We start from the raw sequence: 25,886 nt of genomic DNA, 5'->3' as shown, positions 1-25,886 counted from the left end.
GGTCAAATTTATTATTCTTTCTAGAACAGTTTTCTGGCATAGAAATGTGGCAAATGCCTTAAAAGGTGCAACTTGAGCAATTTTTTTTTATTGTTAAGCATTTCCGCAGCTTACTACATTTTACTAAGAAGTGGTCGGGCCTTCCACGGCCCAAAAGACTTGCTATAATTGACGCCAGAAACTGGCGTCAATTATAGCACAAATCTACTCCAGTTCGAAGCTGGAATAGATTTGACTTTCTGCTGAATTGACGGGTAGAGAGGTACCTCATTTATTTAGAGGTGTGTGCCTCCTCCTAATAAATAAGGTGCATCTTATTCCAGCGCGGTTTAGATTAAGAATTGTCTGAAACTGCAGTCTTTATAAATTACCCCCACAGACTTCTAAGTTCACAGTGGGTCCATAGATGTACAATCCTTTTTCAGTAAATCAGTATCTACAGTAATAAAATTACGTTCTGTAAAATGAATTACATTGTATCAGTTTACCTGGTGGCCGACCGTTTTCTTATGCTCCTTGCTTGCTTGTTCAGGCTTTGGTTTGCGTAGACCTGTACGGGATAGAAGAGTACGTCCTGCGGGAGCAGTTGATGCTTGGCTTGAGGCACGCTTATCATCATGGAACAGCTCTGTCAGCAACTTAAACTAGAAAATTAGAAAATATTGTTCTCACAATCCATGCGGAAAAAGTCTCATAATAGTAAGCAATTTTGAGATTGCTGAAACTGAAATGAGTGAATGTTAGAAAAAGAAAATTGTATGTTGAGAAAATGCAAAGCTTCTACTTTAAGAAAAAAAGAATATCAGAAAACACATTCAGGCTCTGTTCACACTTGAATTGTGACTATTTTTACAAGACCCATCGTGGATCCGTTATGATCTATATTAAAAAGGCTCTGCCAGGTTTAAGTTTTCGGTTTTATTTTTTATTATCTAAATCAAATAACGCAGCACTGTGGACGTCAAAAAGTAACAAAAACCAAGTGTGTACAACAACTAAGGAGCAGGTATTATATGCATAATAGCATGCAGTACTAGACGCACAGGTTAAAAACATTGTCAGGTTTATAAGCAGATATATATATATATACACAATACATGAGCGGCTAAACTGGTTTAATGGTATTAGATATGTTATTCATTGCTATTCCTCAGGTTGTCAATGCATCTACAAGCAATAATGGGCGACCTGGTTATTAACTACGGTGTATTACCACATTTTTAAAGCATGTAAAGAAAGATCTGGTTCTTAGAGTTTTACAGGGTTGTCCTAAGCCAGCATGAAAGTAAAGTTTCTCTCCACACCTATGCTGAATTCTGTCCCCGTTCTAGGTGATTAATAGTGGACAAGAGATTCCATAAAAATCAGTATGCAACCTTATTTCTCATGTTATGACAACCAACCTTTAAAAGGGGCAGTCCACCTTGGACAATCCATCCAAATACTTCTAGGTTGTTCCACTGCTTGTACCCCAGTTATCACTTGTAATCTGTGGGGGAAACTGGCAGCAAGTGTTCAATACTCCTGCAGCACCACCACAGGAGAAACCAAGCATTACACAGTTCCCGTTGAACTGAATGAGCTATGTAATGCATGGACATGCTGGGTTCTCCACAGCAAAAAAGGCGCCCTTTGTAGCACTTTTTCTGGATAATAGATGAAAATATATTGTGGTAGATACCCCATCCCCTATTAACTCAGAATTGCATTATAGAGTATTTGAAAATGCATTAGCAAAAGCAGGCATGATATTTAATATGAAATGAAATTGTTAAAGTACTTTAAAAATAGCTTTCTTGGCTGGAGATGTGTCAGGACTGCTAAGCTGGAAGGGGGCCATCTAAAGCTTGAGAGATAGTGTTCACTTGTACTTCTATATAAAGAAAGCCATCACTTTTGCAAACTATTATAGGGGTTTTCCCATCACAGGAAGTGATTGCATATCATTAGGACATGGCATTTGTTTCCGATTGGTGGGGATCGGACGGCCAGAATACCCACCAACCAAAGATTTTCCCTGCACAGCGGCGCTGCCATCCAGGGAACAGCAAAACAGACCCATTCCCAGCAATATGCCATTGCTTTATATGATAATAAAACCCATTTAACCCCCCTGGCAACATGAAACTGACAGATGTTAGTGGTCCGCCAGAGTGAGAACCACGCTCTGCAGCAATCGGTCTAAAAAATAAATTGGCACATTTTCTAGATGTATCCTAAACACTAGATTCTGTACTGTAAATAAACCTAACCTGGGTATAATTCCGTACTCTTCCCCAACTTTGTGTGTCCATGTCTGCGGTCTTTTCTATCTGATTTGTGTCCCCCGTCTTGTCTTTTCTTAACACAGGATCCGCACATAATATCTTATGAGAATTAACCTGGTCTTATTCATAGAGGATGGTCAATTCTTTGTGTATTAATATGGTGTACTCTTTTGGATGTACTCTGCTTTAATCAAAATTTACTTCACCATAAAAAAAATAATTAGGAAATATTGCCATTTGCGGCCTGTTAGTATGGAACACATGCTAAAGATTAATAAAATGCTGCTCTCCACCTTGTGACATGGAGAGACATTTGATGAGCACAAAAAGCACTACACACAAATATATTTTCTACTTTGTCATTGGCAATTGTCATGCTGCCTTTATCACACTATTTTTCTCCCAGGCACCCCTCCTCTAGGCATAAGCGTAAGTAAAGCAACACACTAAAGCATAATAATTAATAATCTAGATACTTGATAAAAATTACCTTCTGAGGAATGTGATTCAAACAAATGGAATAAAGAAAAAGGAGAAATACAATGCAATGGTGAGATAATAAAATAAACACATTTACTCTAATGAAATAGATGAAGTATAATATGAATTTATAATATGCTCCTATTCACTCGACAAAAGTGCAGTCAACCTATTTATCACTTTCCAAATTCAGAAAAAAAAAAAAAAAACAGCATATTTGGAATCAAAAGCTATCAGTCAATGTTTACATGGGTTACTTTTTGTAATTTTGGGGTTTTGAATTCCAGCACGTACATGCAGCAGAGCAACCCGAAATCTCGGATGAATATGGAAATCGTTCAACTATGGTGATGCCCACTTACCAGTTACATGGGATTATTAAAGGTGAATCAATAAGTAATCATAAATAGGCAAAAGTTCAAAGCCAGTTTAGATGTTGTGTGTTTCTATAGACAAATGAATACAACTAAAAATGGCCATTTGCTTTTGAAACCCTCGCACAAAAAGTACGTTTCTATGTAAAACGAAAAACTAAAAAAATGTTTAGGGACACACACACACCTTATTTTGTAATGTCTAGTACTGAAGACTGAAAAACAGGATTTTTGGAGTACTCACCATAAAATCCTTTTATCGTCCAGTTCATTGGGGGGGGGGGGGGGCACAGACCACGGATATATGCTATTGCCACAAGGAGGCTTGATACTAAGAAATACAAAAGGTGGCCCCTCCTACAGGATACACCCTGTGAATAGACACTGAGCTATTCAATCTGTCTGCAAGTAGTAGAAGCAGATACAGAATAAGAGAGGCACGTCAAATACTAGAGGAGAACTCCTCAAACTGACCACCACGAACAAAAAAAACATTGAAAATACAATGTGTGGGAGCGGTGTCCCCCAATGAACTGGACGAGAAAAGGATTTTACGGTGAGTATTCAAAAAATCCTGTTTTATCGTTCGTTACATTGGGGGACACAGACTGCGGGATGTCCTAGAGAAGTCCCCGGAGGGAGGGAATAGGACATGGTCATCTATTTCACAGACGCCTGCAAGACCTTGCGACCTTGGAAGCATCTGCAAAAGAAAAAGGTGTGTACTTGACAAAATTGTGCAAAGAAGACCACATGGCCACTTTGCACAACTGAAAGGCAGAGGCCTGATAGCGCACAACCCAGGAAGCTCCAACTTCTCTGGTATCGTGGGCAGTGACTAAAAAATTGGGAAATTTACCCCGAACCCGATAAGCCTTGTGAACAACTATTCAAACCCATTGAGCAAAGGTGGCCTTAGAGGCCACCAAACTCCTCCTGGGACTCTCCGGGAGGATGAACAGGGAATTCGAACTCCGCAAGGAAGCAGTGATAGAAAAGTAAGTCCTCAAGGCATGGACAACATCCAGGTTGTGGAGGAAACGCGCCCTCGAAAAACTGGGAAATTAACAAAAGGATGGCAAAGCAATGTCCTCATTGATATGGAAAGCCGAAACAACCTTAGGCAAAAGAGGAAGGTATCCTTGTCTTGTTGAAGTGTCAGAAATGGAGAGGGGCTGGAGAACCGCCAACTCAGAGACCCTCCGGATGGAGGTCACTGTGACCAGAAAATAACACTTTCCAGGACAGAAAACTAAGGGAAATGTCTCGCAATGGTTCAAAGGGAGCCCACTGTAAGACATCCAAAACAAAATTGAGTTTCCAAGAGGAGATCGGAGGACGATAAAAGGGGACCAATTAGCCACCCACATAAAAAAAAGTTTTGACGTCAGCCTTCGATGCCAACAGACGACCGAACAAGATGTAGGTGCCAAACCCTGATCTAGACCACCCTGCAGAAAAGAGCAAATTCAGGATAGAGAAAAATGCAAGGGGGGAAGCTTGCGATCACACAACCGACGGTAAGTGCGGGCTGAAGAAGTCTTCCTAGCCTTGAGAATACTTAGAACATTCTATGAGAAACCACGAGCCATCAGAATGGCAGCCTCAGCAACCATGCCGTTAAACATAATGACCTTAAATTCTGGTGTAAGAGAGGTCCCTGAAAGAGAAGGTCGGGATGGAGAGGGAAAGGGCCACGGGACATCGGCCAAAAGGGACACGAGGTTCACATACCAACGGCGCGGCCAATCTGGGGCTATAAGAATGGCCAGAATCCCCTCTGCCTTGTGCCTTTGGAGGAGCCAAGGCAGGAGAAGCAGAGCAGGGAAGATGTACAGGAGACTGAAGTCAGACCACGGCGCAATGAGAGCATCCAGGGTGCAGGCCACCAGATCTTGTGCTTGGGAGATTAAGCAGGGCACCTGGCGATTCAACCTGGAGGCCACCTGGTCTACATCCGGGTGACCACACCTGAGACATATTTGGTAGAAGACCTCCTGGTGAAGAGACCACTCACTGGGATCCACCTTTTCCCGACTGAGAAAGTCCATGACCCAGTTGTCGACCCTGGGAATGTGTACTGCCATCAGAGCAGGAATGTGTGCTTCCGCCCTGGCCAAAATCTTTGTGGCCTTGGCCATCACAGTCACGCCGCGAGTGCCACACTGGTAATTTAAATAAACTACGGCCTTGGCATTGTCTGTTTGGACCGCACTGGGTCCCTGGACAGTGACTTCATTCAGTACAGCAGGAAAAGAAAAATGGCTCTCAATTCCAGAAGAGGCATGGGAAGAGAGAATTCCTGTGGAAACCACAGCCCCGGATTCCCAAAGATGCCCCACATCCCTTGAGACTGGCATCTGTGGAGAGCATCAGCCAATTCAATGTAAGGAAGGAACGACCCAGTCAGGAGATCCACCACCGAAGTGAGCGACAGACTGCGAGGGGGAGGATGAACTTCAGATCCAGAGAATCCAAAGATCGGTTGAAGAGGGCGATTGAAGAGGGCGCATGTGGAATTGCGCAAAGGAAACAAACAGTCTCGATCTAGGCCACCATGGTCCAGAGAACCTGCATGCAGAGGTGAAGAGAAGTCAGAACGGCTGTCTGCAGTGAAAATTTAAATAAAACATTTTGGGTACATACTCTGCTGCATTAGCAGAGATGTCTACCTCCTATGCACACTAAGCGAAGACTGAATAGCTCAGGGTCTGTGGACACTTTTTTGCTTCTTAGTTTCAAGCCTTCTAGTGGCAACAGTATACACCCATGTTCTGCGCCCCCCCCCCCCCCCAATGTACGAGAAATAGATTTTTATGGTTTCCTCCCAAGGAATCGACCGTGTAATTGGCCCACATTACATTGGTAATTCTGCAGACCTTTAGAGAATGTATTCACTAACAACAGAACTAACTGAAGCCTAAAAAGTCAAATTTCAGCTGAATGATGACTCATAGCACCAATATGACCTGCGGAGTTGAGTGCGGAGTTCGTATATTGCATCTGCAGAGTGTATATATTCTCCCTGGGTTTCTTTCCAGGCTTCAAAAAACATACTGAGAAGTTAATTGGTTTCCCAGCAAACCGCACACAAAGTGCATATGTGATAAGAAAATTAGATTGTGAACCCCACTGGGGACAGGGACAACCTGTGTGTACAGCACTGCAGAATTTGCTGGTACTATATACGCAATGGAAACTTAAAGGCTATGTATACCTTTGTAAAGGCAATATATATATATATACGGTGTATCGGTGTAGTTGGTGCAACTTTACAAATACTTTTTATTAAAAATCTGTTTTACTTTTTGAGATACCACTGCTTTGTAGTCTCTATACACCGTAGCTGTATCTAGCACTATTCGCTGAATCAGTCAGTCCCGCGGACCTAACGGGTTCAGTGACAGCGGTTCCTCTGTGTCGATCCACCTTTAAACTATCACATCTGTTATGAACTCAGATGTAATAGATTACAGGTGGATCCTACGTGCCAGAGACACGCAGGACCCAAAGTCACTGAACCCCGGGACTGACGCATGCAGTGAATAGTGCTACATACAGCTGATCTGTATAGAGACTACAGAGCATCTGTACCTAAAAAAGAAAAACTATTTAATAAAAAGTATTTGTAAAGTTGCACCAAACACACTGATACACCTTTTTATTTATAAAAAATAAATAAAAAAATTGCCTTTCAAAAGGTTTACATAGCTTTTAATAACTAAATGTCCCTATCCTGTTAACAACATGCACATACATGACTGCGGTCATCATTTTCATTAATGCCTTTTGACATCGGAGATTGTAAAAAATTCCCTACATAAAAATACCTTTCCGTTTCATGTTGGTAAAAGAGGAATGGTTTTACAGTCACAAAAAGTTCTCGGACACATTTTTGAAAAATAAGACCTGGCTTTGTTCAGAATTGTACACTTTCCTCAACAGGCGTGCACACATACTACAATGCTGGTGCGATGCTCAGCTAGTACGCCAGTCTTCATACTAGATCCTAAATGTTTTGTAATGTAAGAGGACACCCAATAAAATTCTATGAAGACCACATAACACTAAAATGAATTATTCACACAGTGAATGCAGGAGGTTAATCTATCACATGCCAAATGTACTGACACAAAGCCACCATCTAGTTAGGCTACATGAGCTCTGTGAATGTACTGTCTTCACTCACAAAAACCATCATCAATAGTAAATTGTCGAGAATTGGAAATCCCTTTGGTACACGTAAAGGTTAGAATATTTAGAATGACTATCTTCTTGGAAAAGAACATAAAATGCAATTTACCTATACAGAATTATATTCAACTCAAGTAGATTGAGAATGAATGGAGTTCTGCCACATGACCTAGTCTTCAGAGAGGTTCAATATGGTCAAGGCTTCCAGTTGCGGCAACGAACATACACATAACATTTCACTGCAGTTCTATTTCACCAACCTTACTCGCTTTGAGAACTTTGACTTGATCTTCAAACACTGTATCTTTATTCTTCTCAAGAAAGCCTTCACATTGATATTCTACCTGTAAATTATGTGATAAATGCATTCATTAACTTGTAATAACATTTTAAAAAAAAACAGAAAAGTAAATAATAGTTCAGACCCAAGATGTTTCTGCATGACATTCATAGAAAAACAAGAAAACCAGCGGTAGCTTCCGCTAAATGTAGGGTAGAGCAGGGCAGGGCAGTAATGAAGCTAAACGTGTTTAGGGTTAGAGAAACATGGCGTCTTTACATCCGTGCACAGATTGTGGGTGGTATTGCAGCTCAACTCCATGCACTTCAATGATGCCCAGCTGCAATATCAGACTCAAGCAATAGACAAGTGAGGTGCTGTACAGCCCCTTTAATTTCTCTGCATATGACCTTTACATCTGTCACTAGTCTGTCGGTGGACTTCAGACAACAGGCTAACATAAAACAGTCTATACTATCCTGACATGATCCGCATTGAAGGCTTGAATCAAGAGAATTTTTCAGGAGATCAGCATGTTACTTTTGGATCACTTGCTCAGTTAACCCTTTAGTGACCAGCCCATTTTAGGCCCTAATGACCAAGCTATTTTATTTGTTTTTCTATAGTCGCATTCAAAGAGCTATAACTTTTTTATTTTTTCGTCTACATAGCTGTATGAGGACTTGTTTTTTGTGGGATTAGTTGTACTTTTTAATAGCACCATTTTTGGGTACATATAATTTTTTTATTAACTTTTATTAACTTTTTTTGGGGCGATTATAAAAAAAACCCTGAAATTCCGCCATTGTTCTATGCGTTTTTAAATTGACGCCGTTCACTATGCGACGTAAATAACATGTTACCTTTATTCTATGGGTCGGTACGATTACGGCGATACCACATATGTAGAGGTTTTTTATGTTTTACGACTTTTGCACAATAAAAACACTGTTGACCTAAAATTATTTGTTTCTGCATCGTCGCTTTCCAAGAGCCGTAAATTTTTTATTTTTCCAACAATGTAGTGTTTTTTTGTGCTTGTTTTCTGCGGGACGAGACGTAGTTTTGATTGGTACTGTTTTGGGGTGCATGGGACTTATTGATTCATTTTTATTATGACTTTTTGGGAGGGCAATGTAAAAAAATTGCAATTTCGCCATTGTTTTTTGCGTTGTTTTTTACGGTGTTCACCTTGCGGTTTAAATTACATATTAACTTTATTAATGGAGTCATTACGGTCGCAGCGATACCATATATGTGTACTTTTTTTTTTTTTTTTACACTTTTACTAAATAAAACCACTTTTTATTTTTTTACTGTAACTTTTATTATTAATCTTTATTTCACATTTATTCTTTATTTCACTTGTCCCACTAGGGGACTTTACAGTGCGATCTTCAGATCGCTGCTATAATGCTTTGGTATTCTTCGTATACCAGAGCATTATTGCCTTTCAGTGTAAATCTGACAGGCAAACTGTTAGAACGTGCCTTCGGCGCGTCCTAACAGGCATATGTCCAGGGCAGACCTGGGGGCTTTTATCAAGCCCCCAGCTGCCATGACACCCCATCGGAGACCCGCGATTGCATTCGCGGGCCGCCGATGGGTGACAGAGGGCGCTCACGCCCTCTGTTAAAGTTAAATGCCGCGGTCGCTATTGACGGCGGCATTTAACGGGTTAGACAGCCACGATCGAAGTAAACTTCGATCGCGGGCATTGGAGCAGGAGCTCAGCTGTCATCAGACAGCAGAGCCCCGGCTTCAGCCTGCACGGGAGACCCGTGCAGGACTTAGACTAGGCTGACGTGAAAAGGCATCCGCCTAGCCTAAGGCCCCTTAGTGACCAACGTAAAAAGGCGTATTGGTGGTCACTAAGGGGTTAAAGGGAATGTTTAAGTTGACAACATAACAAAATAAGTTAATACTTCTTAATAGATTAGAACAAAAGTGCAATTCAATTCTAGATTTCTGGCTCTGAAATCAACTTAATGAGAATAAAAACCCTTTTACACAGGCTAATGATCAGGCAAACGAGAGTTCGTATGAATGTTCGCTCCCGATCATTGCCCCGTGTAGACATGGCAATGATCAGCTGATGAACGAGAAATGCTCGTTCATTGGCTGATTATATAGTTTATGTAGCACAAAATAGTATCGTCACCATCATACCTCCCTGTGTACACCGGGAGATGTGCTGCCGACATGATGGAAATGCATGGGGACGAGCGATCGTAGTAACGTCCCCTTACATTACTGATCATAGCTCCTTGTGAAAGGAGCAAACGAGCGCCGATCAACGAGCGGTCTCGTTGATTGGCTCTAGTTTTTACGGCCCATTTTAGCCGGTGTAAAAGGACCCTAACACTTTATGGTTACCTTATCAGCAAAATGCTTGATAATAAAAGCTACATTGGACAGACGTGGTTTCTCAAACAATGCACAAGTTTTGAGTTGGGTGTTGTACAATTTCTGGGCCCAGGTATTGTCTGATCCTTTGGGCATCTGCAAAACAAAAAAGTAAAAAAAATGTTTTATTTAGGAAACATACAATTACAAGAAGCGTCATCATGATTCTTCAGACCTTGCCTTCCACAATTAGAAGATATAACAACCTCTACATTTTTAGTGAAAACATCACATGACATTTTATTATGTGAAGCTAATGGATAATATAGTATTTTTTATCACTAGTTGATTTTTTAACACAGAATTTTAATAAAGTAAACATTTGTCATTGAAATATCAGTATTGTAAAATCAATTGACTTTCCTACCTTACATTCCTCATCAAGCAGGTCCAGAATACCCATTTTGGCCTCTATAAGATTGATGCAGGGCTGGTTGTCATAAAAATCAATCAGGGTCCATGGGATTTGTTCCTTCATATACTCTTCTTGTTCCAACTTAAATACATGCTGTAAAGAGGACACAAAAATGTACCTGAGAAGACTATAGAACAAGAATGCAGAAAATACAGCTCTGAGGTAAAATTCACTAAACGTTAAGAACCTAAACAGACAATGGCAAAAATGAACGTCTTAAAACTTCTATAATATATTTCTAACGTATAATTCATTATACTGGACGGAGTTCCTAATAACGAACCTGAGGCTGGATTCATACGAGCATGGCGTTTTTGTGCACGCAAAAACGTGGCGTTTTGCCTGCGCAAAAGGCACTTAACAGCTCCGTGCGGCGATGCGCGGCTGCGTGTTTTTCGCGCAGCCGCCATCATTATGACACTCCGTTTGGATGTTTGTAAACAGAAAAGCACGTGGTGCTTTTCTGTTTTCATTCATAATTTTGACAGCTGTTGCGCAAATCACGCTGTTCGTACGGAAGTCACGCCCAAAGAACGGACATGTAGTGACTTTTTTCCAGCGGACTCACGCTGAGTAAAAATCACGCACGTCTGCACGGCCCCATAGACTAATATAGGTCCGTGCGACGCGCGTGAAAATCACGCGTGTTGCACGGACGTATTTCCCGTTCGTCTGAATAAGGCCTAAGTCTGTAATTCTTCTGTTTAAAACTGTGGAGCTGAACTCTCATCCAATACCAATAGAGGAAACCTTTCCAAAAAACACTCAAGGTGGCCATACACCAGTGACTTTACTAGTGAAAACGGTTTGGGACGCAATCTGACGTATTGGACATTTTTTGCGACTGGTCATGAAGAGTCATTGACACTGATCGATGATATGTAAAGAGCATGAGCCAACAAATAGCGTCATGAAGTGTGTTCACAACCAGGTGCGCTCCTGGGAGAACATTCGCTGGGCAAGGCCAAGTTGACCTCACACGTTAATTTGATTTTATGCAGATGTCCATTTCTATCTGGCCACAGATCTGTAAATGTCGGTTACCGTCGTCCGTTTTGCCAATCGACTACTAACGAGGAGTTGGTAATCATTCGGGATCCTTAACCATGTTCCAAAAATATACTAATAGGAATTTCCTTCACTGCTAAACAATTTTAAGTCTTTTTGGCGGATATAATGCTCAGGCTCTGAGCTATTATCTGAATGTTACATAAAGTCGGCCATACACAAAAGTGAACCTCCACTTGGGATCTCCTGGTCGCCCTGACATCTGCCGACAGCTGTTCCACTGAACGCCCCAATAAAATGCATATTTGGCTCTGCCAAGGGTGTATGTGTTTTCAATGGGGAGAGGGAATAAAGCCGCGACCAAACTCCTCTGGCATCGGCGTATCTCTCGCAGGAACAAATAAATTAGCATTAACGTTTAAATCCTAAACCCCAAACTTTTTTTTTTTTTACCCCGGCATCTGCTGTCAGGGGAGAGTCAAGATCCCCATACACATTAGTCGCCAGTTCAGTCGAAATTGGCATTAATATGTATGTAAACTCAAAGGGTATGTTCACACAGGGCATAAAAGCACACAGCGTATCCAGCCTGATCGCCGCAGGGAATTCCAGTGCAGTTTTTCAGCCGGAATGTCCGCAGCGGAAAACTGCACGTAAAAAAAAAAAAGAAAAAAAAAAAAAGTTTCATACTTACCCTCTGACATCCTGCAACCAGGCCTCCTGGGATGTGGTTTCATCCCATGTGACCGCTGCAGCCTGTGATTGGCTGCAGTGGTCACATGGGATGAACCATCATCCCATGAGGCCTGCCTGGATGAAGAAGCTCAGAATTCTGGTTAAGTGCAAGATATTTTTTTTTCGTGAGTTTCTATTTTTGCGGTTTAATTTCAGCTTTTCACCCACAAATCTCGCAACATGTACTGTTTGTTGCGGGTTTTGCCTCCCCATTGAATTCAATAGGAAAAACCTGCAACTAAAAAGCAGCGATTACACAAATACAATTGTCATGCTGCGGATTTAAAAAAAACGCACTGCAGGTCAATTTCTGAGCGGTTTTCCGCTTATAGTTTATGCAGCGTGTCAATGAGATTTGTTCAAATCTCATCTATTCTGCTGCTACTGTATTACGCTGAAAATTTTTCGCAACAAAATCAGAAAATCCGCAGTTGTAGATTCTGACAGTTTCTGTTCTAACTTCTGTCAGATGTAGTGTAGTTGTGGAGACCTCGTGTGAATTCAAATCATGAAATACTTTGATATAGTCACATATATACATATAAGCGAAGTTTCCATCCATAATTAGGGTATGTGCACACGATAACTGCAATTACGTCTGAAAATACGGAGCTGTTTTCAAGGGAAAACAGCCCCCGATTTTCAGACTTTTTTTTGAGCAACTCGCGTTTTTTGCGGCGTTTTCTACGTCCGTTTTTGGAGCGGTTTTCATTGGAGTCTATGAGAAAACGGCTCCAAAAACGTGTCCTGCACTTCTTTGCCGAGGCAGTCATTTTACGCGTCGTCATCTGACAGCTGTCAAACGACGACGCGTAAATTACAGGTCGTCGGCACAGTACGTCGGCAAACCCATTTAAATGAATGGGCAGATGTTTGCCGACGTATTGGAGCCCTATTTTCAGGCGTAAATCGAGGCATAATACGCCTCGTTTACGCCTGAAAATAGGTCGTGTGAACCCAGCCTTACGATGAAACTGCAAACCCATTCATTTCTATAGGCCACAGAAATTATCTGTAAAATATAAAACATGTCCTGTTCTTGTCCGCAATTGAGGCACAGAATCGCCCATAGAAGTCTATGGGCGCTACCGCAATTGCAGACAGCTGCAGAAGTGCATCCGTATTTGTAGATCTGTATTTGCGGACAGTAAAAAACCCTTATGGTCGTGTACGTGAGGCCTAATTAAAATAGCCTTGTGTTACGGATTGTAAATGCTAGCGCGTGATCGCGGTGTGTACTCCGATCTGGTTTCACAAAAAGAAACCAAAGCTTTAGTGTATGACCACCATCAGGGTTGAGGTCCGTAACTGCTCACCAGATTGAACTGCTGCTGTAGCTTCTCATTGGCGTAGTTGATGCAAAACTGCTCAAAGCTGTTTATTTCAAAAGTTTCAAACCTATAAAGAAAAGAAGGCAAATATTAAGGATCAGCAATATGTTAATTTTAATAACATGTTCAAAGTTACTTTCAAATATTTTTTCTTGAACTTTGCTGGAGTTACTTAAAGGAGCAAAGACCGAAGTGTTTCCATTGACATTAGCAGAAGTTATACACAGTATTGGACTAGATCAGTAATTAAAAGGAGACTGGTATCTGGGGTTACTGATCAAGGTTTGTCCCCTATGACGTCCATAATCCCTAATAGTGCATATGTAAAAGTGGTCATCTTCATGAGGCAACCACAAGCTCATTACAATAAAACCACAATCCTTGGTACTAGCAAGATTGGTATGACATGGTTATTTAGTCTGGGTTCACATTGAGAGTTTTTGTTGCGTTTTGAAATGATTCCCAAAAAATTGCATCTGGAAAAACTCACGCGTTTTTAATTACCCGAGTGTTTTTACAAAGTGTTTCAGCAGTAAACACATGACCATTAAGTTCAAAAACAGATTGCAACTTAAACATTTTTAAAAAAAAGGAATGCGCTTCTGCAAAACGAATGCGTTCTTTTAAATGCGTGTCTTTTGGCAGCATTTGAAAATGAAACAAAAATGCGCAAGGTGAACCTAGACTTAGAGGCTTCAACCTTTGTTGCTCTCTGGATCAAGACACCTAGGTATGATGTACAGACCGCTTTAGAGTCATAACGCAAAAGAAACCGGTAATCAAACCTTTCTCGAATCTCGCTAGTATCCCGGGCAGGGATTTGTGGCAAATCAAACCTAAGTAAACACAGTGGGGGAAATATATTAAGACTGGCGTGTCAAACGCCAGTCTTCTACTAATGTACTTCAGCGCTAAATGCACCAAATATATTAAGAGGTGCACACTTCTTAATATATTTGGTGCATCTTTGGCTGTTCGTGTGACAGACAAACATCTATGCCTGCTGCGAGCAGGTACAGATTTGCGCCATAACTTACTTCCTGATGGAAGTTATGATAAACCGGTCGTTCCAATGGAAGCCAAGAACCCCTTAACTAAGCCCACCTCTTTTATGGTCACTTTTGGAAAGGGTCAAGAAAAGTAAAAAGTTGCAATTTTTAGCACAAATCTGTTGGTGTAAATCTGTTGATATATTTCCCCCAGTGTGTGTATACAGCCTAATCTGAATATATACACATTATCCTCCTTCTGTATGCACCAAAACATTTTTTTAAGCCATCAGAGATAAAACTACATTGAATATAAAACAATAACTTTATATTACAGGGGTTGTCCAGTTTGGGTCCACTGACCATAAGCTAGTCGCATGGTCCCGCTGCTGTTCTTTTTCCCTACAGGGGAAATGAAGGATTACACAGCAGCCTTTGAAATCGTTGATCCATCCATGTACGGCTCCAACATGCTGGATCCACCAGAGCAAGAGATGCTCTTTGTAGGTGGGACTGCCATCCTCTACTACCTCAAACAGGGCATTGGGTTAAATTGGACACAGGCTGTTTTGGCCTTGTGGACACAGGCGATTTTTTCAAATCTTACATGTGTTACTTTATGTGGTAATAACTTTGGAATGCTTTTACCTATCGAAGCGATTCTGAGATTGTTTTCTAGTGACATATTGCACTTTATACAGTGGAGGAAATAAGTATTTGATCCCTTGCTGATTTTGTAAGTTTGCCCACTGTCAAAGACATGAACAGTCTGGAATTTTTAGGCTAGGTTAATTTTACCAGTGAGAGATAGATTATATAAAAAAAACACAGAAAATCACATAGTCAAAATTATGTATATTTATTTGCATTGTGCACAGAGAAATAAGTATTTGATCCCCTACCAACCATTAAGAGTTCAGCCTCCTCCAGACCAGTTACACGCTCCAAATCAACTTGGTGCCTGCATTAACCCCTTCCCGCTCCTGGACGTACTATTACGTCATGGCAGCTGTATAGTTCGCGCTCCATGACCTAATAGTACGTCTCGGGAGTAACGGCCGTTTCGGCCGTCCTCCCGACACATACAGGAGCGGTGACAGCTGCTGTCTTGTTCAGCAGCTGTCACAGCTCCTACAGCGGGGACCGATCGCTGTGTCCCCGCTGATTAACCCCTTAAAAGCCGCGTTCTATAGAGATCGCGGCTTTTTAGGGGTTAAGCTGCCATCGCTGGCCTGCTACGCCATATTGGCCGGCGATGGTGACTATGGCAACCGGACACCAAACAATGGCGTCCGGCTATGCCATAGACGGAAGCCTAGTGGGTCCTGACAACGTCAGGACCCACTATGCTTGCTGTCAGTGAGTAGCTGACAGTTCTAATACACTGCACTACGCATGTAGTGCAGTGTATTAGAATTGCGATCAGGGCCTCCTGCCCTCAAGTCCCCTAGTGGGACAAAGTAATACAGTAAAAAAAAAAGTGTAAAGAAGTTGTGTAAAAATAAGAAAATAAAAGTTTTAAAAGTATTAAAAGTAAAAATCCCCCTTTTTCCCTTATTAATAAAAATATATAAACAAATAAACTATACATAATTGATATCGCCGCGTCCGTAACGGCCTGAACTACAAAATTATTTTTCGTTATTTATCCCGCACGGTGAACGCCGTAAAGGAAAATAATAATAAACTGAACCACAATCACAATTCTTTGGTCACTTCACCTCCCAAAAAATGGAATAAAAAGAGATCAAAAAGTCGTATGTACCGAAAAATGGTACTGATCGAAACTACAGTTCGTTACGCAAAAAATAAGTCCTCGCACGGCTTTATTGATTGAAAAATAAAAAAGTTCTGGCTCTTAGAATAAGGTAACCCAAAAAGTAAATGATTGTTTACAAAACGTATTTTATTGTGCAAACGCCATAAGACATAAAAGAACTATAAACATCTGGTATCGCCGTAATCGTATCGCCCCGCAGAATAAAGTGAATATGTCATTTATAGCGCACGGTGCACGCAGTAAAAAAAAAAAAAAGAATAAAAAAACAATAGTAGAATTGCTGTTTATTAGTCACCACGCCACCTAAAAATAGAATAAAAACTGATCAAAAAGCCGCATGCACCCCAAGAAAACTACAATGGATTCCTCAAGGGGTCTAGTTTCCAAATTGGGGTCACTTTTGGGGGGATTCCAATGTTTTGGCACCACAAGACCTCTTCAAACCAGACATGGTGCCTAATAAAAAAGAGGCCTCAAAATCCACTAGGTGATCCTTTGCTTCGGAGGCCGGTGCTTCAGTCCATTACCGCACTAGGACCACATGTGGGATATTTCTCAAAACTGCAGAATCTGGGCAATACGTATTAAGTTGCGTTTCTCTGATAAATCCTTTTGTGTTATAAAAAAAATGGTATAAAGAGGATTTTCTGACAAAAAAAAATAATGAAAATTTCACCTCTACTTTGCTCTAAATTTCTGTGAAACACCTAAAGGGTTCATAAACTTTCTACATGCTGTTGTGAATACTTTGAGGGGTCTAGTTTCTAAAATGGGGTGTTTCATAGGGGTGTCTAATATATGGCCCCTCAAAGCAACTTCAGAACTGAACTGGAACCTAAAAAAATTAATAAATGAGGCAATACTTCGCTTCTTACATTATACTGATAATGAGCCGTGCCCACCCCGAGATGACCCCAGTTTTGACCGTTTGTATAAACGGAGACCCCTATTAGACCGTTCCAGTGCCCGGTTTTCCCAAGCATTCACCCCCGAGAAGTGTATTTCTATTGATGAGTCCCTGGTACATTTTAAAGGGAGGGTTCAATTCCGGGAGTACCTGCCAGGTAAGAGGGCAAGGTATGGCGCGAAGATGTATAAGCTGCGAGAGTGCATCAGGGTATACGTACAGGTTTAGGATATATGAAGGAAAGGCCACCCCCAAACCAGACTGCATCCTGGACTACAATAGGTACATGGGAGGTGTGGACTTGTCAGATCAAATCCTGAAACCCTACAGCGCCATGCGGTGTGGTATAAGAAGCTGGCCGGGCACATCATACAGATGGCATTGTACAATGCGTACGTGCTACGTCGATGTGCAGGCCAGACGGGAACTTTCCTGGAATTTCAAGAGGTGATTATCAAGAACCTAATCTTTAGGGACCAAGAAGGGGGGGCACCCAGTACTTCTGGAAGCGGGGCCACACGCATCGTACCAAGGCGGCAACACTTCCAGGAGAAGTTCCCCAAACTGGCAAGAAGGGAAAAAGTCAAAAGAGGTGCAAAGTCTGCTATAAGAGGGCGATAAGGGATGACACAATATATCAATGTGACACGTGTCCCGAATAACCAGAGCTCTGTATGAAAGTCAGTTTTAAAATTGATCATACATCCCTTGGTTTATAATTTATCCCAATTTTACTTACCCTGATGCACTCTGCACAGCTTATCCCCCCTCGTCTTTCCCCTCTGAGCCCTGCTGTGTGTCCAGGCAGCTGATAACAGCCACATGTAGGGTATTGCCATACCCAGGAGAACCCACATTACAGTTTATGGGGTGTAGGTCTCTGGTCAAAATGCTCACTACACCTCTAGATGAATGCCTTAAGGGTGTAGTTATTAAAACGGGGTCACTTCTTGCGGGTTTCAACTGTACTGGTATTTCAGGTGCTTCTGCATACATGACTTTGCACTAGAAAATCCCCAGTAGGCCAAATGGTGGTCCTTTCCTTCTGAGCCCTCCCACGGGCCCAAACTGCAGTTTATCACAACAAATGGGGTATTGCTGCACTCAGAACAAATTGCGCAACAGAATGGGGTATTTTGTTTCTTGTGAAAATAAGAAATTTTCAGCCAAAACTACATATTATTTGAAAAAAATAATTTTGTTTTCATTCCCAGCCCAATTCAAATAAGTTCTGTGAAAAGACTATGGGGTCAAAATGGTCACAACACCCATAAATGAATTCCTTGAGGGGTGTAGTTTCCAAAATTGGGTCATTTGTGGTTGGTTTCTATTGCTTTGATACCTCTGGGGCTCTGCAAATGCGACATGGCACCCGAAAACCAATCCAGCAAAATCTGGACTCCAAAGAACACACAGCGCTCCTTTCCTTCTGAGCCCTCCCATGGGCCCAAACGGCAGTTTATCACCACAAATGGGGTATTGCCACACTAAGGACAAATTGGGCAACAAAATGGGGTATTTTGTTCCCTGTGAAAATAAGAAATTTTGATCACAAATGACATTTTATTGGAAAAAATGACAATTTTTTCATTTCACAGCCCAATTCAAATACGTGCTGTGAAAAAACTGTGCAGTCTAAAAGGTAACTACAACCATAAATGAATTCCTTGAGGGGTGTAGTTTCCAAAATGGTGTCACTATTGGGGGATTCCTACTGTTTTGGCACCTCAACACCTCTTCAAACCTGGCATGCTGCCTAAACTATATTCTAAGAAAAAAGAGGCCTCAAAATGCACTAGGTGCTTCTTTGCTTCTAGGGCTTGTGTTTTAGTCCACGAGCGCAGTAGGGCCACATGTGGGACATTTCTAAAAACTGCAGAATCTGGACAATACAGATTTAGTAGTGTTTCTCTGGTAAAACCTTCTGTGTTACAGAAAAAAAATGAATAAAATTGAAATTCAGCAAGAAAAATGAAATTTGCAAATTTCACCTCCACTTTGCTTTAATTCCTGTGAAATGCCTGAAGGGTTAAAAAAACGTTCTAAATGCTGTTTTGAATACTTTGAGGGGTCTAGTTTTTAAAATGGGGTGTTTTATCAGGGTTTCTAATACATAGGCCCCTCAAAGCCACTTCAGAACTGAAGAGGTACCTTAAAAAAAAGGCTTTTGAAATTTTCTTAAAAATATGAGAAATTGCTGTTTATGTTCTAAGCCTTGTAACGTCCAAGAAAAATAAAATAATGTTCAAAAAACGATGCCAATCTAAAGTAGACATATGGGAAATGTGAACTAGTAACTATTTTGGGTGGTATAAGCGTCTGTTTTACAAGCAGATGCATTTCAATTCTGAAAAATGCAATTTTTTCAACATTTTCTCTAAATTTTGCAATTTTTCACCAATAAACACTGAATATAGCGACCAAATTTTGTGTCACGAGAAAACATCTCAGAATCGCTTGAGTAGGTTTAAGCATTCCGACGTTATTACCACATAAAGTGAAATATGTCAGATTTGAAAAATGGGCTCTGAGCCTTAAGGCCAAAACTAGGCTGCGTCCTTAAGGGGTTAAAGACAGCGGTCTTAAATGGTCACCTGTATAAAAGACTCCTGTCCACAGACTCAATTAATCAGTCTGACTCTAACCTCTACAACATGGGCAAGACCAAAGAGCTTTCTAAGGATGTCAGGGACAAGATCATAGACCTGCACAAGGCTGGAATGGGCTACAAAACCATAAGTAAGACGCTGGGTGAGAAGGAGACAACTGTTAGTGCAATAGTAAGAAAATGGAAGACATACAAAATGACTGTCAATCGACATCGATCTGGGGCTCCATGCAAAATGTCACCTCGTGGGGTATCCCTGATCCTGAGGAAGGTGAGAGCTCAGCCGAAAACTACACGAGGGGAACTTGTTAATGATCTCAAGGCAGCTGGGACCACAGTCACCAAGAAAACCATTGGTAACACATTACGCCATAATGGATTAAAATCCTGCAGTGCCCGCAAGGTCCCCCTGCTCAAGAAGGGACATGTACAGGCCCGTCTGAAGTTTGCAAATGAACATCTGGATGATTCTGAGAGTGATTGGGAGAAGGTGCTGTGGTCAGATGAGACTAAAATTGAGCTCTTTGGCATTAACTCAACTCGCCGTGTTTGGAGGAAGAGAAATGCTGCCTATGACCCAAAGAACACCGTCCCCACTGTCAAGCATGGAGGTGGAAACATTATGTTTTGGGGGTGTTTCTCTGCTAAGGGCACAGGACTACTTCACCGCATCAATGGGAGAATGGATGGAGCCATGTACCGTCAAATCCTGAGTGACAACCTCCTTCCCTCCACCAGGACATTAAAAATGGCTCGTGGCTGGGTCTTCCAGCACGACAATGACCCGAAACATACAGCCAAGGCAACAAAGGAGTGGCTCAAAATGAAGCACATTAAGGTCATGGAGTGGCCTAGCCAGTCTCCAGACCTTAATCCCATCGAAAACGTATGGAGGGAGCTGAAGATCCGAGTTGCCAAGCAACAGCCTCGAAATCTTAATGATTTACAGATGATCTGCAAAGAGGAGTGGGCCAAAATTCCATCTAACATGTGTGCAAACCTCATCATCAACTACAAAAAACGTCTGACTGCTGTGCTTGCCAACAAGGGTTTTGCCAACAAGTATTAAGTCTGGTTTGCCAAAGAGATCAAATACTTATTTCTCTGTGCACAATGCAAATAAATATATATAATTTTGACAATGTGATTTTCTTTTTTTTTTTAATATAATCTATCTCTCACTGGTAAAATTAACCTAGCCTAAAAATTCTAGACTGTTCATGTCTTTGACAGTGGGCAAATTTACAAAATCAGCAAGGGATCAAATACTTATTTCCTTCACTGTATTAGTGAAAACATTTGGTCGATCATTTCAATATTTGTGAAAAACACCAACATTTTGAGAAAATGTGCAAAAAAAAGCATTTTTCTAAATTTAAATGTTATCTGCTTGTAAAACAGATCGTAATACCACACAAAATAGCTACGAGTTAACATTTTCCATATGTCCACTATGTTTGTATAGTTTTTTTGAATGTCCTTTTATTTTTCTAGGTTGTTACAAGGCTTAGAACTTTAGCAGCAATTTCTCACATTAATCAAGAAAATGTCAAAAATTCTATTTGTTCAGGGACCAGTTCATTTCTGAAGTGGCTTTGACGGCCTTATATATTACAAAATCCCCATTAATCACCCCATTTAAAAAACTGCACCCCTCAAAGTATTCAAAAAAGCATTCAGAAAGTGTCTTAAAGAGGCTCTGTCACCAGATTTTGCAACATCTATCTGCTATTGCAGCAGATCGGCGCTGCAATGTAGATTACAGTAACGTTTTTATTTTTAAAAAACGAGCATTTTTGGCCAAGTTATGACCATTTTTTTATTTATGCAAATGAGGCTTGCAAAAGCCCAAGTGGGCGTGTTTAAAGTAAAAGTCCAACTGGGCGTGTATTATGGCCACATCGGCACCAGAGGCTACAGTTGATTCTGCAGCAGCATCAGCGTTTGCAGGTAAGTAGCTACATCGACTTACCTGCAAACGCCGATGCTGCTGCAGAACCAACTGTAGCCTCTGGTGCCGATGTGTCCTCGCTCGTCCGACACGATGCAGGACCTGGGGCAGGAAGTGAGTGACGTCACAGCGTGATCTCTCGAGAACACGCTGTGTGTCTGCACTGCCAGAAGCTGGGCGTTCTGAAGAGAAGTGGATGATACTTCTCGTCAGAACGCCCAGCTAGTAAAAGTAGTAAACACGCCCCGATGTACGCACATAATACACGCCCACTTGGACTTTTACTTTAAACACGCCCACTTGGACTTTTGCAAGCCTCATTTGCATAAATACAAAAATGGTCATAACTTGGCCAAAAATGCTCGTTTTTTAAAAATAAAAACGTTACTGCAATCTACTTTGCAGCGCCTATCTGCTGCAATAGCAGATAGGGGTTGCAAAATCTGGTGACAGAGCCTCTTTAACCCTTAGGGCGTTTCACAGGAATTAAAGCAAAGTAATGGTGAAACTTACAAATAATTTTTTTTGCCGAAATTCATTTGTAATAATAGAAAAAAAAAATCTGCAACACAGAAGGTTTTACCAGAGAAACGCAACTCTATATTTATTGCCCAGACTCTGCAGTTTTTTTTAAATATCCCACATGTGGCCCTAGTGCGGTAATGGACTGAAACACAGGCCTCTGAAGCAAAGGAGCACCTAGTGGATTTTGGGGCCTTCTTTTTTTTTTTTTTTTTTAGAATATATTCTAAGCACCTTGTCAGGTTTGAAGAGGTCTTGTGGTGCCAAAACAGTGGAAACCCCCAAAAGTGACCCCACTTTGGAAACTACACCCCTCTAGGAATTTACCTAGGGGTATAGGTAGCATTTTGACCCCACAATTTTTTGGCTAAATTTATTTAAATTATTCACATTATTGTGAAAATGAAAATCTACTTTTTTTTCTCTGAAAAAGCTTAGATTTTTTTTTTACAAGGAATAAAAGGAGAAAAAAAAAGACCCAAGCATTTGTAAAGCAATTTCTCCCCATTACAGCAATACCCCATATGTGGTAATAAACTGCTGTTTGGACCCACGGCAGGGCTCAGAATGGAAGATTTTGCTGGAATGGTTTTCAGATGCAATGTCGCATTTGCAGAACTCCTGAGATACCAGTACAGTGGGAACCCCCGAAGAAGTAACCCCATTTTGAAAACTGCACCACTCAAAGAATTTATCTAGGGGTGTGATCACTTTTATGACCCCATAGTTTTTGTTTGCTGAATTTACTGGAAATCTGGCATGAAAAATAAAAGGTTCCATTTTTGAAAAATCTGTCCTATAAATGACGCATTTGTGAGAGACAGCATGTAAGTGAAGGAAGACACCTCAATGTTTATTGGGCTATTTCTTCTGAGTTCAGAAATACACTCAAAGTGGTCTAAATATGTTGTCTGGACATTTAGCAGTGCCTGGAAGTGAAGAAGCGCCACAACGATTTTGAGGCCTTATTTTTACTTGTGTGATTTTTGGCCACAAGCATAGGCCTGAAAAATTTGTGCAGATCATACACATTTGTTATAGTATTAGGTATTCATCTAGGGGTATTATGAGAATAGTTCGTTTTCTTATACGGTTTTTTAGAGTGTCCAATTTCCAGAATGATAAAGGTAGGGGGTGGGGTTTTTAAAAGTATAACATTTTTAATCCAGGGAGGTATTGTAGATTCGGAAGCAGTCTTTCATGCAGAGTCCGGGTTTGGATGGACAAGCGTTGCACAGATATGAGATATCCTTTCGGATACCCCTTCTACTGCAGACCGTGCCTTTTTTTTTGCTTCGCAGGCACTTCCCTTGGAAATTGCTGCCCAGGAACAATTCGGCAAACGCTACTTGGAGAAGCAAAAGTTTCCCCCACCTCGACTCCAAGTAAAAATATTTTTAGACATTTTTCTTGGTACACCAAGTATGTACCCAGGTGGCCCGCCTTTCAAAAAATGAAAAAGGAAATATACAGTGCCATCTGGACAAGGTATGCTGCAAATTTCTTGTACCAAATTTAGCTTTTTCTCATGGCACTATAGGGTTTTAAAACCTTATCATTCAGGTTAAACCCCTCCCCCCATGAATTTATTATATGCCTGTATGAACACAGGCTTCATAGTGGATGATGAGAATCCATGTATCGGGAAAGAGTGCAGCTGGTGTCATGCATAGTTGACAGCATGCATACATCTTTTTTTTCTCTATATTTGAGACACAGGACCCCCTGCTGCACCAATGCCCTGCTTTCGCCAATTTGCATGGATTGGCCGATGAGGGTCTTTGGAAGGTGTCTGGTTTTTTCGCACTGTCCCACACGCCACTTTTTTTTTGTCTAGAAGACATTTGAACAGGGGTACACTTGTGTACCAGTTGTCAAAGTACAAGTTGTACCCCTGATCAAACAGTAGGTGCAGGAGGTCCCACACGGTCTTCCCACTGATTGCAATGCAGGGTGGAGAGCCTGGGGGCTGTATTGTCCTTTCCTTCCCCCTCATAAATCCAGAAAGCATGTGTGTATCTGGTCTCAGGTTAACACAGCTTGCATTTTGATCCCGTATATGGCACGCTTGTTTAGCAAATATTGGCGAAAACTTCAGCCTGCCCTTGAAGTGCACCAGGGATTCATCTATGGATATTTCTTTGTCAGGGGTGTAAATTGCTGCAAAATTTTGGAAAAAATATCAATGAGGGGCCTAATTTTAAAAAGTCTCTCGAAATTCTGAGGGTGGGGGGCATTGAGAGTTCTCATGAAAATGAAGAAATTTATAAAGGGCCTCAAAGCAGGGTCAGGTCATTGTATTTCGGTACAGCAGACAATGATATAAAATGTCCGTGGACCAGTAGGATCTCACTTCTGGCTTTTTAGGGAGACCCATGTTGAGGACTAACCCCCAAATACTTATGCATTTCTGAACAATTGGTTGGTTGCCACCGATTGGGCTGGGCATGAAAGGAGTTGGGGTGCTTCAAAATAAATTGATGGGAATAAGGGTTCGCTTGGTCCACCAAGCGGGATCAAATTGTCTGTGAAGAACAATTTGAAAAAGCCCATTACAGGCAGCCCTTCCGTCTGCACATCAATTCCTGCCGCAGCAGTAAATTCTGGTATTTGAGGGGTGTCATTGGTTGGGGGTGACCTGTCAGCACCAGGGTCAGGCAGAACCTGAAAGGACAACAGAAAGAAGTATTTCAGCATCGCTCGCCGAGCCTGTATCAGATGCGATCATGGCATACGACTCTTTAGCAGTGTAACATCTCGCTGCCATTTTATAAATGTAGTGTATATACACACACACGTAGCTAAGTGAACTGTAACAAACAGTTTTATAACAAAGATTTTTTTTATTTGTTTTTTCACATAACACAACAAACTATTGTTGAGTCTAAGGCCTCATTCACACGACAGGGTCCGTAATGCCACCCAGCCCCCTGTAGGTAATGCCACCCTGCCCCCTGTAGGTAATGCCACCAAGTCCCCTGTAGGTAATGCCACCCTGTCCCCTGTAGGTGATGCCACCAAGTCCCCTGTAGGTAATGGCACACAGCCCCCTGTAGGTAATGCCACCCAGCTCCCTGTAGGTAATGCCACCCAGCTCCCTGTAGGTAATGCCACCAAGTCCCCTGTAGGTAATGCCACCAAGTCCCCTGTAGGTAATGCCACCCAGCCCCCTGTAGGTAATGCCACCCAGCCCCCTGTAGGTAATGCCACCAAGTCCCCTGTAGGTAATGCCACCCTGCCCCCTGTAGGTAATGCCACCCAGCCCCCTGTAGGTAATGCCACCCAGCCCTCTGTAGGTAATGCCACCCTGCCCCCTGTAGGTAATGCCACCCTGCCCCCTGTAGGTAATGCCACCCTGCCCCCTGTAGGTGATGCCACCAAGTCCCATGTAGGTAATCCCACAGCCCCCTGTAGGTTGCACCCATCCCTCCCCTTCCAGGAGAAGTCAGTGACTTCAATGTCCATATATGGACAGTTTAGTCACTGACTTCTCCGGGAGAGGAATCCCCGGCCACAGGGTTGGGGATTCCGCTTCTGAAGTGAGTGACGTCGCTGTGTCCATATATGGACAGTGTAGTCACTCACTTCTCCTGTAGCAGAATCCCCGGCCGCTTCAGAAGTGAGTGACGTCGCTGTGTC

The 25,886-nt window shown here is 41.7% G+C and overlaps 1 protein-coding gene across 4 annotated transcripts in view; it reads right to left on the bottom strand.

Moving 5' to 3' along the window:
- Nucleotides 1-25,886, bottom strand: part of MYO5A (myosin VA) — a 173,039-nt gene that overhangs the window by 41,016 nt on the left and 106,137 nt on the right. For all 4 annotated transcript variants that reach the window (XM_075857988.1, XM_075857990.1, XM_075857987.1 and 1 more), the window contains 5 exons: nt 13,476-13,557; nt 10,369-10,509; nt 9,972-10,097; nt 7,576-7,659; nt 489-644 (listed from right to left, as the gene is read on the bottom strand). In XM_075857988.1, coding sequence (XP_075714103.1) covers nt 489-644; nt 7,576-7,659; nt 9,972-10,097; nt 10,369-10,509; nt 13,476-13,557 — 589 coding nt within the window. The remainder of the gene's footprint in view (nt 1-488; nt 645-7,575; nt 7,660-9,971; nt 10,098-10,368; nt 10,510-13,475; nt 13,558-25,886) is intronic.

Source organism: Rhinoderma darwinii, chromosome 3 (genome assembly GCF_050947455.1).
Source record: "Rhinoderma darwinii isolate aRhiDar2 chromosome 3, aRhiDar2.hap1, whole genome shotgun sequence".
NCBI lineage: Eukaryota > Metazoa > Chordata > Amphibia > Anura > Rhinodermatidae > Rhinoderma > Rhinoderma darwinii.
The sequence above is the reverse complement of the archived record's forward strand: the minus strand, read 5'-3'. Positions and strand labels throughout refer to the sequence as shown.